This window comes from Hakea prostrata, chromosome 7 (assembly GCF_041222555.1).
Source record: "Hakea prostrata isolate BN-2017 chromosome 7, UWA_Hpros_2, whole genome shotgun sequence".
NCBI classification, from domain to species: Eukaryota; Viridiplantae; Streptophyta; class Magnoliopsida; order Proteales; family Proteaceae; genus Hakea; species Hakea prostrata.
The window spans coordinates 48,792,402-48,810,455 of NC_142606.1; the positions used below are offsets into that span (position 1 = coordinate 48,792,402).

The following is an 18,054-nucleotide window of genomic DNA, read 5'->3' on the forward strand; positions in this document are numbered from 1 at the left end:
TGGTGAATCAGATGTTCTCTCTATATTGTCCTTCTTGTGGAATGCCTAGCTTTTCGTGTAGATATAATTTTACTTGATCCAATTTAGTTAGGTGGGAAGGGATCACCAACTGCTGCTACTTGACTAGTTGGGCCTTGGACCACAACCCAAATCTTGTCGTGAGGCGCCCATGGAACAAATTTTGCCAACCGTCGTACTTTCAAATATCAAACCATCACTCTTATTTTCTTTTCAGGAGTAAAGCGAGTTTATCTAAACTTAAATCCACCAGGAACGACACATCAAGAATTGTCAATAAAAAATTGACCAGTTAACAAATTTTCTTATTCTTCTTATTATTTTTTTTTCTTATGGGGGAGAGGGGGTGGGGAGTATCAAAGAAAGAAACACCATGCTTTAAAGCTTACGTTGCAAGAGGGTTTGCAGCATTGTTTGTTTCTTTGAGAGTGTGTTGGACTTCCTTTTTACCAAGAGAAAGAAGATACCGATATTCACTAAAACAGAATAATAAAATACTAAGCATGCGTAAGACTTCTTTTATGTTTAAGGTTGAGCGGTCACGCATTGGATAGTCAAGATCTTTGTTTCACATGTAGTGCTATACAAGGCAATGTCTTTGTTGTCGATCGGATTGGTGAACCGCTAAGCACTGTGGAGGATCCAAGTCCTTAAAGCCATATATTACGTTTTCCTTCTTAATTCTATTTCTTCCTAACTTTATTCTATTTCTTCCGAACGAAAAGGGCAACCAATCCATATTTGGATGTCGATTTTCAGCCGCAAAATTATAATCTACAACAATAGTAAGTTGAAGGGAATTCTCTCTCCCAATTATTGGGTTGAAATAATTTTGCCAAAATTAGGATGAAAATTCATGGTATAAATTTCAAATCACCCCACAAGCATTACAACTTGAATCAAGTCTACCAGATATCCATTGGAGTTGGGATCGCTTGAGCCTCTTGTCCCAAACAAGGTCCAAGGTTCTACTTGATCCCAGCTCATTAGTTTTGCTCACATTTTTTATTTATTTTTATTTGGCGAGGGGAAATTAATAATGGGCTCAAGCACGGATCTTATGTTAATTTGTTTATTATGCTTCCTTTTATGGGAGGGTGAAGCCAGAACCGTTGAGTTTCGGCTTCTCAAATCAAATGATAAAAAACAATCAGCAGCACCGGAACCAAACGGTACGTCACCATCATCAGCATCGGGACCAGGGGGTACAGTGTTTGATGTCACCAAGCATGGAGCGATCTCGACGGGAAAACGGATAATAGTAAGGCATTCCTTGCTGCATGGGCTGCTGCTTGTAAATCTTCGGCGCAATCTACCCTTTTGGTCCCAAAAGGAGACTTCTTGGTTGGTACAGTCACATTTGCCGGTCCTTGCAGCAAATCTCCTCATGTTGAGATAAGTGGTAAATTAATAGCTCCGCCAGCCTCGGGATCCGATGGTGCATGGATTACATTCGAGAGGTTTGAGCGGGTTGAATATCAATGGGGCCGGTGGATCTCTCGAATGGTCAAGGAGAAAAGTCTTGGGCCACAAGTTGTGTTCACGAGTTCAATTCAAATTGCAAAATGGCCCAAACTGTGAGTTATTGGAATTTTACATGAGAACAAATGAAAACTTGATATTTATTTCCCTTTGTCTTTCGCTTTTGTTGCAGAGCTTGCAATTGGCATCGATTACCGGTGGATCGTTAAGCGGCATAACTAGTATTAATAGTAAGGCATTTCACATGGTTGTCAGTCAATGCAGTGACTTTACCATCAAAGATGTCAAGATTCAAGCCCCCGGTACGAGTCGAAATACTGATGGTGTGCACATTGGTGATTCGTCCGGCATCACCGTTACTGACAGTGAGATTGGAACCGGCGATGATTGCGTTTCCATTGGAGCGGGAACTTCCAACATTGCCGTCACCAATGTGAAATGTGGACCGGGTCATGGCATCAGGTATATTACAAGATAATCATGCTTAAATACTTACGTAGAACTCCATACTGATTTGTGCAAATGATCTAAAGAAATACAGGGGTGTCAAGGAAAAACCCAACTACCCCAAGCCCGCCTGAGAGCAAACATGGTTGGATCGGGCCTGTACTTGACGTTAGGTGTGGGCTGGGTTTCATATATACTAAAATACGGGCTTTAATATAAAATGGGCCGTGACGAGCTTTTCTATTTCCATGATAATTATGTGCATTAAAGCTTGGGCTTAGGCCAAGTAGGGTCTTATGGGCAATGTATTTTCCATGACTTAATATGGGCACATGATAACCAAGGTGAGTTAAGGTCGAAATTTTGTTGGGAAAACCTACTAAACTTGGGCTGGGCAGGGTTAAATGCAAGGTTGGCCCTACTAGCGGTGTGATGGGCTTGGGTTTAGATAGGGGCTCCTAGGGTTGAGCTCAGGTTTAGGCACACTCGCAACCCAACACACCCCTCCTCCCCACACACACCCCCCCACCTGAAAAAAGAAAAATAAAAGAAATAGATAAATAAAAGAAAAGAAAAGAAAAAACGGAGGATAAGACTTGTTTCAGTTGACTTTAACCATGTTCATTTTTGCTTTCTTTTGTAGCTTGGGAAGCCTCGGGAGGTATCCAGGTGAAAAGGCAGTGAACGGTTTGAAGGTGACCGGTTGTACTTTGACTGGTACTGATAATGGCGTTCGGATCAAAACATGGCCAGCATCAGAAGCTAACACAGTTTCTAATGTTATATTCGAGGATATTACCATGACAGATGTAAAGAACCCCATCATCGTCACCCAACAATATTGTGACAAGGCACAATGCGACTCTAAGGTAAGTTCAATAAAAGCCCCAAAAAAAAGAAAAAAAATAACACTTCACACCTGTGGATAGTACTACCCAATATGAACTAATATAGACTCTCTCTCTCTCCTAAGTCTTAACACAATTGCACCTTATCATAACCGCCCTCATTTCATCAAATCAATACATTGACGCTCCCCACCAAATAAGACTATCAAGTCTAGTCGTGGGTGAGCTCTCAGTGGCTAGGTTGGTGCAAGTATTCTTACACAACCATCCCTTTTTGTGTTTGGTGGGAGAGAGGTAGGTCAATCAGTTTGCAAGAAGGGATCTTGATCACTCTACCTGATGTTTTTAGTTGAAGATTGATTATGTAATTACATTGTCTCCATGATTACTAATGGTATATGTCGACATTACCCAATGCAACAGCCTTCACGTGTGAAGCTGTCAGACATTCATTTCAGAAACATCAAGGGTACGACCCCCACAAAGGAAGCAGTCAGCATCTCATGTAGTGAAGCTGTACCTTGTGAAGGAGTAGAGCTCGCTGGTATTAGTTTGAAATCTACGGCAGGTGATGTGACTTCTATTTGTAAGAATGCAAAAGGTGTTGCTTCTGGTGTTCAAAGTCCAACCTCGTGCTTTAAAGTCTAATTCAGTTGTTCCTCCAGCACAAATGTCTTTGATTGCTTGTGTATCCTTTCAAAGAGTGATTCCTTGGGTACGCAGATTTGGGTGTGCTAGTTCAACTGGCCCCAACAAAGCTGCAACTATGAAAGGAGAAAAGCATATGAGACCTTTGTAAAAACATGTGTTGCTACTGGTATTGACTTGAGTCAAGGGTTAATATAATGACATTTTTTATTCCCTTTGTGAATGTTCAAACTTTGACGGTGGGTTTATTTGGTTGCAACGAAAATTGAAGGAAACCGAAGGAAAATTTTCATACTAAAAAAAATAAACTTGTCTAACAAGTTATAATCGTCACACTAAGAGACAACATGACTATTTCAAAACCATTTAAAATTTGATCATTGAGTTTCACTTAGTCTCATTGCATTTGATAATCAGCTTTGGAAAGGCAAATTCACATGATTGTAGATTGCCACAGTTATCATACTCATTGAGTTTCTCTTAGAAAGAATTCTATTTAACATAGAGAGCAAGAGAGAGAAATCATACATTGTAGATGATAATGGAGACAAGAGGCAATGATTGGCAATGATTGAATGAAATATCCCTTCACCACTACCAAGGAAGTGCCTTGGGAAGCTCTCCCCTCGTTCTCAGCAAGCTAAAAGTGTAAAATAGGGTTCAAGACATGAGGCTCACTTAAGTAGAGAAGATAATATCCAAAAAGCATCAAATTCTCGGATTTGGGAATCCTTTGGTCGATTGGCTTGGTCAATTGACCCAGTCGACCAATTCAGTCGACCAAGCAGTGACAACAAGCTTGGTTCAGGGAAATGAAGAGCTAGAATGATTCAAATTGAGGTGGGTTTTCTCCGACAAGTCAATTAACAAGTCTAGATTAGAGAAATACCTTCGAAACAAGACCGGAAGCGCATCAAGTACTTCAACTAAGCTTCCCCTCTTCTAGGTGTAGCTTCTCACCGAACACTAACAGTGTATCCAAGTAGGGGCATCACTGTCAATATCCATGGGCTCGGAATCTAACACCAAGTCTTCAACTGAGAAGGCCCACAAGTCTCTCCTTCCTCCACTCCGTGTCTTCGGACTTACAAACATCATGGGTTCTGAGTCAGGGTCAGGGTTAGAATAGGGCTGGATTTCACAGATGGAGAGTTTTCTTAAGTTGCAAGTGCCAACTTTCACTGGAGTTTCGATGGACACTCTGTTTCCGAATAAGTGGTTATGGGAACTAGGGAAATCTTTTCGGAATCTGCAATTTTCTAATGCTCAGAAGATTCTATTTGCTGAGAAAAACCTCCAGCATGAAGTTGATGCTTGGTGGAATTTCACCCGTCCGATTCTTGAAGACCTGCATGCTGGTGTGGTTTCTTGGGAAATATTTAAAGATGCTTTTTGTAATATTGGCAATATCACGAAAGCTTCCGACATTCGGGGCACCAGGTACATCAGGAGTACCTTGGTCACCAATGTTGGTCTGTTGATCAAGACCACCGATTGGTATCTCGTCACTTCGTGACCACTTGGATTCATCACGCCCACTTCTTAACGTAACCATACTGCAAAAACCGAAATGTCAAAAACACTGGATTTCGAAGTTTCGACATAATCCACAAGTCCAAATGACTAAGAATCTTAAATCATGCTTAAATACATCCATTTAGTCATCAAACAATCAATCATGGTACAAAAATCACATTTTTCCAAAATCCAACAGCAATTGGAGCTACTGTTTACATTGGTCGAGTGGTCTAGTCGACCAATGCTTACAGCAAGTGAATTTCAGGGTTTTAAGTGACAAAATCCCATTCAAATTTATTCCAAACTTTGCCAACTTGAGAGGGAGCTCTAGGGAAGAGGTGCTAAAGCATTCCTAAGTGTTTTCCAAGTAGTTTGGTGCTTCTACAACATCACTACAACCCTCATTCATCTTCACATAAGGTAAATCTTCATATTCACTTTCAATTTCATCTTCTCATGCTTGCATTTCAACAAAATCCATGTTTTACTTGTGTCTATTGTTAGAAATCATGCTTAGGAACACTTAGAAACATGTTCCCTAGGTTTTTAGCACAATTCCATGCTTAAACAACAAGTTCTAACACAATCTTGCACTTTCACATCGCTTTCGTACCGAAATCGTTAACTTTAAACCTAAACAAGCATATAATAATAATTAGGAACAAGCCTTAGAAGATTAGAAGTCAAACGGATCGAATCGGACGAAGAAACAAGTTGCTGTTACGGTTGGCAGCTTGGTTGGTTGATTGGGTCAGTAGACCAACCAGTAGACCAATGGGGTATAAAACCCTAATTTGGTCATAACTTCTTCGTTTGAAGTCCGATTGCACCGAAATTTGAAAGGGAGCTTCCTAGAACATATTAAGACTATCTAAGAAGGTCAAAGCATAAAATCATGGTCAAAAGATAGGATCTTTATTGAGCCATCAAAATTTAGGGTTTCATCATATGTAGTCCATGGCTCTCATGGAAAGGCTAGGGAGAATAAAGTTCCCCTTAGGGCAAAGAATTTACAATCAAGAAAGGTGTTGGGGAGGACCCAATAAATTAAAAGTGGATTTGGATTCCCCAATTTGGTTACCTCTCATGAGGGTTACCCAAAATCAACTCTCACAAAATAACCCAAGGTATGTTCATAGAGGGTAAGGGAAACATAGAATTCGTATTTCAAAATCAAGAATGGCATTGGGGGGGATCCATCAAATTAACAGAAACTTTAGTTTTAACCAAATTTACTACCTTCTCATGAGCGTTACCCAAAGGTTTCCTCCCAAAATCTCCCTACTTTTGGTTTCCCATGGTCCAAGGAAATTAGGGATCAACCCCTTAATCATGAGGACATAAGGGAAGGACATGGTAATGGTATGAGACCTCCCCCACAATCATAAAGATAGGTAGGAAAATCATGGAAAGAGTCATCAAGATCTCAAGTAAGATCATAGACATAAAACATCACCATATGGTTTCAAGAATATAGAGTGAATGGTGAATGGGGGATTCACTCTAGGTCTAATAGAATCAAAGAAGAGGCCATTACAGTCGATTACTAACCTTTTTGAAGAAGAATCGACGAAGAAACTCAGACGTATTCTTGAGGATCTTCCTTGGATTTGGAGGAGAGGCTCTAGGGTTCTTCCCACATTCTCCAGAGGCTTAGAACTGGTTGTGAGTGAAAAAGATGGAGTTCCCCCTTTTAAATCGTATTGAAAGTCCTAAAAACACCAGGATTTCCAATTTTTACCTTTATAACCCTATTGGTCGATTAGTTGGCCGACTGGCCAGTCAACCAATCAGTCGACCAACCATGACAGCAACTCCAAAAATGGGATTTGATGGTCCAGACTCCATTATTTTTGCATGGGCTTCATACAACACCTCAAACAACTTACCTAGCATTGAGGGATGCCTTCAAAGCATGTCCAGATATGCTTTTGGTCCAACAACCAAGCTCTCCTCCATCAATGTGTAGCTTCTTCTCCAACTCAGACAAGTTCCTCGGCCCCCTTCTTTTTTTTTTCCCTTTCTTTCTCCTTTTTTTTCTTTTTTTTTTTCTTGCCTTTTTTTTTTTTTTTTTCTTTTTTTCTTTTTTTCTTTTCTTTTTTTTCTTTTCTTTTTTTCTTTTTTTTTTTTTTTTTTTCTTTCCTCTTTTTTTTTTTGTCTCTCCTCCTTTGTTTTGGTTCTCTTTTTTTTCTTTTTCTTTCCTCTTCTTTCCCTCTCTCCCTTTGGTTTCCTTCTTTTCTTCTCTTTTTTTTTTTCCTTTTTTTTCCCTTCTTTCTGCTCTCTTTTCTCCTTTCTCTCGTCTCTCGGTTTTTCTTCCTCCGTCTCTTCCCCTCTTCCCCCCTTTTTCCTCTCCGGGTTGGTTCGTCTTCCCTTCCTTGTCTTTCGTCTCTCCCCTCCTTGGTCCTCTCCTGCCTCTCTTTTTCTCCCTTTGGGTTCCGGCTCTCCCTCCCTTTTCCCTTGTCGTGTCGCCCTCTCCTTTCCCCTTTTCCTCTCTTCTTCTCCTTTGTCTTCTTTGGTCTTTCTCCTTTTTCTTGGTGTTCTCTTCTTTTTTGTTGCTCGTTCGTTTCCTTTCTTGTGTCTTTTGGTCTTCTTGTTTCTTCTGTTCTCTTCTTGTTTTCCTCCTTCCTTTTCTTCCTTCTGTCTCCCTTGTCCTCTTTCCTTTGGGTCCCTGATCCAACATCCACATCCTCTTCTCTCTTGTTTGGTTGTCGTCCCGCCTCTCCCTCCTCCTCTTTTGTTAACCTTTGTTTCGGTCTTCGGTCTCTCTGTTTCTCTTACCTCCCTATCCATCGATATCGATCCTTGGCTTCCTTTATCCCATATCTTGATGATTTGATAGCCACTGTTCTTTGCTTCGTATGTTCTGAAACTCTGATCTTCTGGATAGGCTTGAACATAAATCTAATGGATACCTCCTTTGTACTCCATGCATCATGGCCTGTTGTAGAGACACTAAAATCTATGATTATGGATCATGGGAACCTTCTACTACATATCAACATGTCCGATCTTCGTTGTTTACGATTGATCTGGTTTGTCTGTTCCTTCAAGTTGCATGATCTTTGATCTTGTTCTGCCTCAAATCCTTGGATGATCTGGCTGTTCGTGTTTCCGGTGCCTCTCTTCTCTCTCACTCAAAAGGAAAGAAAAACAAAGATGGAGGAGAGAGAGGTAGCATACCTTTTGATGCAAAGAGAGTTTCCATCCGTCCCCTCGGTCTCGGTCTTTGGTCGTCCGGTTTGAGCGCATCGTGGACTCGTTGGACTTAAATGAGCAAGAACAACCTTTCCACCTCTTGTCGTGTTGTCGCCCTCGACCAATCTCCCTCCGCCGCCAACAGGATTGAGTCCGTCAATCCTTCGGGTTTTCCCGTCGTGACTTACCTAATGGTAGATGCCTTCACCAGTGCCTCCGTCCATCCTTCGTCTTCATCGTTCGTTTCCATTGCCTCTCTCCTTTCTGGTTCGCCGCCCGTCCTCCGGGTGGCCCGCCTTCTTCTTCTTCGGTCTCGGCCTACTCGGTTCGTCGGTTGGCTGGGTTTCCAAGTTTTCCAAGTATAGAGCACCATCATTAATATCTATGGGTTCTGAATCAAACACCATGTCTTCTACTGAGATGGCCCATAGTTGTCTTCTACTTTCACTTCTGGTTTTCGGACCTACAGACAACAGGGTTTCCGGGTTAGGGTTAGGGCTGGATTTCACATTCTCCCCCCTTAAAAGAAATTCCGTCCTCAAAATTGAAAGTATACCTGGGCTTCGAAAAAGATGAGGAAACTTCTCTTTCATGTCTTCTTCCTTCTCCCAAGAAGCTTCTTCAGAGGTGTGGTTCTTCCACCAAATCTTTACAAAATGGATACGATTCCGTAACTGTTTGTCCTTCTTGTCTAGGATTTCGGCTGGTTCTTCATTATAAGATAGATCAGCACTAAGTCCTTCAAGTTACTGCGGTAGTATGTGTTCCGGATTCTCTATGTATTTCCGAAGCATCGATACATGAAACACATTATGAACTCCAGCAAGAGATAGAGGTAAGGCCAAAGGGTATGCGACGGATCCAACCTTCTCAAGAATTTCATAAGGTCCGATGAAGCAAGGACTAAGCTTTCCTTTCACATTAAATCTCATTACACCTTTCATAGGTGACACCTTCAGGAAAACTTTTTCCCCTACTTGAAATTCTAAGTCAGTCCTTCTCTCATCCTCATAAGATTTCTGTCTTGATTGGGCAGACTTGACCCTTTCTCTTATCATATCTACTATCGCACTTGTAGCTTCAATCATCCATGGATCTAAGACTTTTCTTTCACCAGTCTCAGTCCAGTACAAGGGTGTCCTACAAGTTTTCCAATACAAAGCCTTGAATGGAGCCGTGCCTATTGTTGATTGATGACTGTTGTTATAGGCAAACTCAACCAAAGCTAAGTGGTCATCCCAATTGCCACCCATATCCACAATACAGGGCCTAAGCATATCTTCTAAAATCTGAATTGTTCACTCAGATTGTCCATCAGACTGTGGATGATGAGCAGTACTTAAATTCAATTGGGCTCCCAAGGCTTGTTGTGGGCTATTCCAAAACCTTGAGGTGAACCTAGGATCTCTGTCAGAGACAATGCTCACAGTCACACCTGTTAAACTTAGCATAGAGCTTATTTTCTCTTAGTCTTTGTAACGCAAAACTAAGATGTCTTGCATGCTCTTCTTCATCCTTCGAGTAAATCAAGATGTTATCAATGAAGACAATCAAAAACTTGTCTAGCACATCATGAAAAACTTGATTCATAAGATCCATGAAGACAACAAGAGCATTAGTCAACCCAAAGGGCATAACTCTAAATTCATAGTGACCATATCTTGTTCTGAAGGTTGTCTTGAAAATGTCACTAGACTTCACTTTAAGTTGGTGGTCTCCATATCTCAAGTCAATCTTCGAGAACATGGATACACCTTTCAACTGATCGAAGAGGTCATCAATCCTGGGTAGCGGATATTTATTCTTAATGGTCAGCTTGTTCAACTCTTGGTAATCAATGCATAGGTGCATGCTACCGTCCTTCTTCTTCACAAACAAAACCGGAGCTCCCCAAGGTGATACACTTGGTTGTATAAAACTTCTTTCTAAGAGCTCATTCAGCTGGTTCAGTAGTTCCTTCAATTCGGTAGGTGCCATTCTATATGGGGCTTTAGATATCGGAGTAGCTCCTAGGATTAAATCTATTGAAAACTCCACTTCTCTATTAGGAGGCAATCCTGACAAATCATCGGGAAAGACATCCACGAAGTCACAAACTACCTTGACTTCCTCAAGCTTCTTCTCTTCTTTGTCCTTACTTTCCGGTGAAGCACTTTCCACTAATGCGCAGACTTGCATTAATGCAGTCAAAGTTTTCTCGCTAACACTTCCTTTCTCACCTTGGAATTCAAATACAGATTTTCCATCAATCTGAAATTCGATCTTCTTTGAAGAACAAAGAATCACAACATTATGGGCTGTCAGCCAATCTATTCCCAAAATAACATCAAAGTCCTTCATATCCAGGAGAACTAAATTGGCTTTCAGATCCTTCTCACAAACCAAGACAGGACATTCTTCTAATATTTTATCTAGTTTCACGACATATTTTGTAGGTGTACTAATCATTAAACAGCTAGATAAGTCATTGGGTGTCAAGTCAGTCTTTCCAAAAAATTGTAGATGAGATGAATGAATGAGATGCACCCGTATCAAATAGTACAGAAGCAAGTATAGAAGTGACTAGTAATGTACCTGTCACGACTTCATGGTTTGCATCCGGTTCAGTACTAGTTATACTGAACACTCTTCCAGATGAAGGAGCAGGAGTACTCTTTGTCACAGGGGCAGACAGCTGATTTGGCTTCTTAGGGCAATCACGTGCGAAATGTCCGGTCTACTTACAGAGAAAGAAAACGAGTTGTCTTGGTGCAACTAGAGGTACTGCCATTGGAGGCTTTGATTTACTGGGTTAGGATTAGCATTCACTAGCCTATTAACTAGGACACTCATTGGTAGTCTGTTCCCATTGAACTGGTTCTGCTGGCCGGCCTGTGCATATCTTGAATTTCGGCCTACACTCCTAGGCTGAAAAGCAGGAGTAGGATAGGGTGTAGGTCTAATGAATCTCTTTTTTGTACGATCCACTAATCCGGGAATCCTTGGATGCCATGGCCTTTGTATACGAGTGCTATCCTTTTTTGTCTCTTCCAGTTTCTTTGCATTTTGAACAATCTGGGCATAGTTTTCAATAGGATGAGCAATGAGATAAGCCATGATTGTAGATAGCAATCCCTTGAAAAACTTCTTTGCCTTCGCATGATCAGGTCTCACAGATTCCGAGCAAAGAAAAATAGTTCCTCAAACTTTTGCTGGTGATCAGATACTGACAGAGTTCCTTGAGCTAGAGCCATGAACTTGGCTTCTTTAGCATCCGTCACTGCTTCTGCAAATAGTTCTTACAAAATGAATCCTTAAAAATTTCCCAAGTAACTACACCAGCATGTAACTCTTCTAGAACTGGGTGAGTGGAGGTCCACCAAGCATCGGCTTCAAGCTGGAGCTTTTGAGCTTCAAAGCACTGTAGGTGGCGAAAAGCCTTCTCTAATTCCCGCAGCCACTTGTTCGGAAACAGTGTGTCCTTAGTGACGCCAGCAAAAGTAGGCACTTGCAGTTTCAAAAAGCTCTCCATCAGTTGGGTGTGGGGAGTTCCTGCTAGCCTTTCCACATTAGGGACAATGGCATTATGGTTTCCATTAGCAGTAGTACGGGTCTCATTATGTAGAGCCATAAAACCCATCATCATCTGATTAAACTGCGTAGCTTGTTGCTGCATGATATTGCCCATGATGTTGGCAATATCTCGGAAACTACTTACTGGCGGAGCACTTGGTGGTTCAGTAGAAGTTTGACCATTTGTAGGAGTCTGCTTGTCGAGTCACCTTCCGGGTATGGTTCCGTGAGGTATGTCTTCATTCTCAGTACTGCCAGTACCAACATTGCGATTCCTCAAATTAACCATTCTGCAAAAATCGAAAGAAATCAAAAACATAAAAAATCGAGGATTCGTCAATATCCAATTGAATCCAATGATTAGACAACTAAAATTAGACTTAAAATCATCAATATAGACTTCATAAAACCAAATATAGGTCCAAAAATCAAATTTCCCAAAATCCAACAGCAACAAGGCTTTTTGCCTTGGTTGGTCAATTGGGTTGTTGACTGGTCAGTCGACCAACACTCACAGCACGTGAAAAACAAGGTTTTAAGGCATAGTTTCTTATTCCAAAGAGTCAAGGCTTGAGAGTTAGCTCTGGAGAAAAGTTTTGCTAGGGTTTCTAAGTGTTCTAAAACTTTCAAAAGGCTTTAACAACTATTCTTCATCAAGTTTGATCAGCATAAACAAGTAAGAATCTCTCTTTTCTTCTCTTTCCCTTCAATATCACTTACCAACATCATGATTTTCTTTAAAACTATGAATCGCTTGTTGTTATTGGTTAGAAACATGCCTAGGGATGTTTAGAAACATGCTCCAACAACTTTCCACTCAATTCCATGCTTTAACTACAAGTTGTATTGAAATTAAGCTCACTTTCATTATTAACACAACCGAAAATCCTTAATTTGAAAAACTTCGATTATTTTCAAACCATAATCAATTCCTACATTTCTGATATGATATGGTGGTTATGCATGTACTTTGATCGAGCAAATTCCAAAATTTTCAAAATTCCAAATTTGACCTAATTTGCAAATTCCCTCTTTTCTTCTTGCTGAATTTTGACTTCTAGACCAAGAAATTGATGGATGTGTCTCAAACAAACTTTCTTAACATGTTAATCCAAGTATTATGCACATGCTAGTATGTTCAAATCGCAATTCTGGAAAAATAAAAAAATTTCAAAAAATTACGAAAATGCCCTTCTTGCTGAATTTTTCGCAAGTATACTAACATCAGTCTTCTTTTTGTTTTCTTAACAGACATTAGCATCATGCCGCCACGAGGACGAGGGCGACTAGTAGGTGCTAGGAGAGGCATAGGTCGAGTGCCAGCTCAACCACGAGCGGAGATCCTTCTATTTGATCGATTCGATACGCCCCAGGCAGAGTTTCTGTTCAAGGCATATTTTGAGTACTGTCACATAGAGTATGGCCAGTTACTCCATCTACGACAACTTCGGATCTTTAGGATCAAGTAGAGGTTCGATGTCATGTAGTGGACACATCTTTTCACTGCAGATCTTCCTGTATACCCTGAGTTAGTGAGGTTGTTCTTTAGCAACCTTACGTCCATCGAGGAGGCCAGAGGTCAGGGTGGTGCTTTTCGATTGATCCTTCAGAATAGGGTTCGGGAGATGCAGATCAGGTTTTCCACGAGGACATTGGATGAGATCTTACAGGTATCGTACTATCCACACGAGTGTAGGTGGATACCTACTGATGCTAAGGTGGATAGCTACTTATTACCCTATGAGCTTCATGAGATTTGTGCTACTCTGTGGAACGATGATCGGTGCTACCATCCATGGAACAATGGTTAGATGACAGATTTGGCTCGGGTCATCGGTTGCATTGTGGGCCGAAACATCATGCCTAAAGCCAGACATCACCATCGAGTCACAGTATGGAGGCTTTAATGATCTATCGTATTTACATGGGATTCGAGATTGATTTGTCCTATATCATCCAGCACACGATGTTTGATATAGTAGAACATCCAAGCAAGCGGAACCTTTGCTTCGGATGGCTTCTGACATTAGTCTTCCGGTACTTCGAGGTGAGGCTGGGGGCCCTTGATGAGGTTACTGGAGACTTGGGTTATGCTATCGGGAATAGGACTATTCGTCAAATGCAGCTTACCCAGACAGAGAGATCTGAGGGTGAGGATGATGATGATTCTGAGGATGACGATGAGGATCCATAGGATAAGGGTGATGCTGGTCCAGATTCTGATGATCAGGCAGGAGATGACATAGAGATGCATGAGGCTGATCTAGGTCATCGTGAGATTCCCGCATCATCACATTTTGAGGTTGGAGGTCCTTCACACCCAGCTCCTAAGACACCATATTTGTATGCTCAAATGCTTTCCATTACTTCCATTCTGAAGATGATAGAGGTTAGGTAGGTGCAGATAGAGTCGAGACAGGAGCAGATGTAGTCTCAGTTGGCATAGGTCGTAGAGGATGCTAGGATTCTTAGTGTTGCATCCACCCAGCTGGTACCCTACTTGGCATACCTGGGTATGTGATCCACAGTCCAAGGATCAAGCATCGAGGGACCATGCCTCCCACATACGCGATAACACAATCATGAACAATAATAATCAAGGTAAAGGCAAATAATAAAATATATCATGAATAAGATATGAATAGATAATCAAAGTACGGAATAAAATGATACCAAATGTATAAGTGTGATCAAAAGAAAGAGAGAGTGAGTGGAAGTCACTCCCTCAGTGGCAGCGGAAAAGTAGTAAGAAATCAAGTTAAGTTACAATCCAACATCTAAAGAGTAACTCAGTGAAAGTTAATTACATATCCCAATGTTTAACAAAATCCAGGAGGTGGGGGGACTAAACAAGGGTTTCCTCTATCTTAATAAGTACATCCTCGTATGTGTAGACTAAGAAAGCCCAACACGGCCTCTCCCTCACCACTGTGGAGCTAACCCTTGTACGCAGTGTAATCCTCCTCGGTACCATAACCCTGATCTTCATAGTAGCTATCACCTGGAGGGTAGTGTGTGGAATCATGGTCCGTCTCATAGGTCGCACCATCGGGGTCTTCAACACCTATGGGATAATCTAACAAACATTTGCACAAAAGGAATGAGTTCAAAAGAACTCAACAAGGCAGTTATTCCATAATTCATAAACCATATGAGTACAAGTCATAACATGATGCAATATGATATGAAACACATTATGCAAATATGATTCTAACTCTATGAATGCTAGTCTCTATGGTAGACATGCTTTAAGTCATAGCACCATACTTCTTTAGGTAAGTCTCAGTCACTCAGCACCTGGGGGAATTGGGTCCTGCATCCCTCTCGGACAATCCATGGTTGGGGTTTCGGTCACCGCTCTCTCACATCACCATTTGGTCTAAGTATTAGTGGATGTCAAGGCAAGGCCTAGCCCAATGCAAGTCATCTACTCAGTCGTATCAAGTCAGATCTGGATACTTCCATTTCTCCCATCCCGGGATCCTTTCCGGTATCCTTCACACTAGAGTCACGGATATTACCCACCGAACTCACCAACCCTATCGGTCATCCACAAATAGTAGACGGGAAGCTCTCACGTCCTCTCACGGATTTGACTCACCGGTCTCGAGCGCCCATGAGCCCAAGTCTAGCTATTTGCAAACTTACCAATAAATGGCCCCTTTCGGGTATCCGTAGCATGGTTTATGTCCTCTCACGGGTTGGTTACCGGTCTTGACCACCCATCAAGCCATACACTACCACGGGTCATTCGGTCTCAATGTCCTTCCAATTCGGGTCTGACACGACAAGGACATCCTAGCCACACAACTAGACAATCCTATGTATGTCATACAATAATCCAGGAAAGTGTCGATGGGCACCTTCAGAGAACATCCCATACTATTCCCTCCGATGCCCAAGGACAGAAGCGTCAATAGGACACTACCCAATCCCAGATTATATCTAAGCAATCACATGCTAAAGTCCATTATTTCATACACAAATGATACATCATCATAATAGAAGTTAAGTCATAACATCCCAATGATTCATCATATATATAAGTAACAAGAATGACTAATCATTATAACAAGAATATATAAAAACACAATACTACTGTTCTAAAGCATGTATAGCAGTCCTATGATATGCAAAAGTAATATAGAGACTATGTGCACCTAAGTTATGAACATCAAGACATAATCACATAGCCTATGCATTTATGGCGATAATCGTCCTTACCATAAACTGTGATGATGATGATCCAAAGGTCACACAAGAATGATCCAATGATGGTAATAAGACCCTAGACAAACATAAATGAAAGATTAGAGAGGAAATCGGGAAAATCAGAGGTCAAACGGGTCAAAACGGCGAAGGACACATATTAGCAGCATGCTTGGTCGATGCTCTTGGTTGATGGGATCGACCAAGGAGGATAGACCAAGATAGTCTTGGGGCTACATAGTGGATTTTGGGATTTTGGTCCGAAATTGGTCTTTCGGGGTTCGGATCGATCCGGAACTTGGAGGGATGATTAATAACAGTATAAGAACACTGCTAATCAAGAAATTAATACAATCTAAAGGTCTAATTAGAAAGCCCCAAATTGGACTACTAAGTTCTATAGACAAGAATCAAAGCATGGATTGAAATCAAATGCATTTGCATTGGAAATGCATGAATTAACTAGGGGAACTAATAGGAATTGGGTTAGAATCATATGCTAGCAATGAACATAGACATAGCACATTATATACTTCAGTTTAGGACAAGAATGCATGAAGTTAAGAAGAGAATTAAAGGATTGCATATGCAAGGCTTGAAATGAGAGCATAGCATCAATGGAAATGGAATAAGATCAATGGTTAGCTAAGAGTGTACACTTGGAGTGATGGTTGCAAGGTTGCAGCATCAACTCCAAGGTTACAACAGCAAGAAAAGAATAGAATAGAGAGTGAAAGTGATGAATCATACCTTGTAGATGATGATGGAGACAAAGAACAATGATTGACAATGATTATAGTGGAATATCCTTCACCAATATCAAGGAGGAGCTTTGGTGAACCTTCTCCACGTTCTCCGGTGTTGCAATGATTAGAATACAATTCAAAACATGAGGCTAGGGAATCATTTACTCGAATCTGGGCAGCCTTGGTCGATGGGATCGACCAAAGAGAATTGACCAAACAAGTTTCAGCAGAAACATCAATACTAGTTCAGCAACTTCGGACAGAGATTCGGAAGGCTATACAGGGTCAAATTGAGTGAGGTTTTCTTCTACAAGTCAATCAAGAAGTCTAGTTTCAGGGAATACCTTCGGATTGTGCACAGGAGTTCATTAGATACTTCAACTAGTTCACCCCTCTTCGATTCGCAGATTTTAACTCAACACTGACAATGTACTCAAGTAAGGGGCATCATCGTCAATGTTCATGGGCTCGGACTCCGACACTAGATCATAAAATAGTAGGGTCCACAAATCTCTTCTACCACTGCTTCGGGTCTTCATACCTACAAACATCAAGGGTTTCGGGTCAGGGTAAGGATAGGGCTGGATTTCACACTTAGAGAGCAAAGATAGTCTCCTAGATAGTTTGTACTAGGATTTTATTTTTATGCTTTATTAGATGTAACTTATTGTAGAAACTTTTTAAAAGTTAATGAAGTTCATTTTGTTTCACTTTGTTATTGTGTATTATGCATCTTCTTTTATTGCATTAAGTGATGTTTGTTCAATCATAATTATTGTGCATTATTCAACAAACATATTATGCTTCATTTACAAATTTCTAGTCCAAGTTCTCCATTATTCATTTTAAGAATACTTGAGTCACTTTTGGATCTATGACTCAAGAATGTTCTATTATTGTTTCATGTGGTTAGGATTTCCTTGAATTGTGGGCTCTGATACTACTCTGTCACATCCACCTAGCCGGTACCCTATCTAGAATACCCGAGTGTGTGATCCACAGTCCCGAAGATCCAGTATTCGAAGAAATCATCCTCCCACATTTACAATAATATAATCAAGAACAAGATTAAATCAAATGTTAACTTTATTAATCAAAAGATGAAGATAAGGTTCAAGAATACAATGATACCAATAGAATAAATCAAAATGTAGAATGAGGCGGAAACTCACTCCACAGTAGCAGTGGAAAAGTAGCTCAAAAAGATTACAACCGGTTCCCAAAAGAATGAGGAACAAACAACTAAGGTCTCAACGAAACTAATAAGGATAAAAAAGAGGATGAGACGATGTCCCATCGCTAGCACACAAGTGCAAGAGTCGAACTACTCTTGATAAGTATCAATCTCATACTGATAGTCTTCACCGATGTAGTCACCATAGCTAGTACCT

General features: G+C 40.9%; 1 protein-coding gene across 1 annotated transcript; it reads left to right on the forward strand.

Moving 5' to 3' along the window:
* The first annotated feature begins 1,499 nt into the window (after positions 1–1,499).
* LOC149011292 (exopolygalacturonase-like) lies at positions 1,500–3,443 on the forward strand. Its single transcript, XM_089162615.1, has 4 exons — positions 1,500–1,595; positions 1,673–1,962; positions 2,591–2,816; positions 3,219–3,443. The coding sequence occupies exons 1-4, from the start codon at positions 1,500–1,502 to the stop codon at positions 3,441–3,443; spliced, it is 837 nt and encodes a 278-aa protein (XP_089018741.1).
* Positions 3,444–18,054: the final 14,611 nt, after the last annotated feature.

What these genes read in the sequence shown, in the direction of transcription:
- LOC149011292 (XM_089162615.1), top strand. Translation starts at nt 1,500, where the DNA reads ATGGGGCCGGTGGATCTCTCGAATGGTCAAGGAGAAAAGTCTTGGGCC. An exon ending in ATTGCAAAATGGCCCAAACT is followed by an intron (nt 1,596 to 1,672) that starts GTGAGTTATTGG and finishes CTTTTGTTGCAG; the next exon opens with AGCTTGCAATTGGCATCGAT. An exon ending in AGGCACAATGCGACTCTAAG is followed by an intron (nt 2,817 to 3,218) that starts GTAAGTTCAATA and finishes CCAATGCAACAG; the next exon opens with CCTTCACGTGTGAAGCTGTC.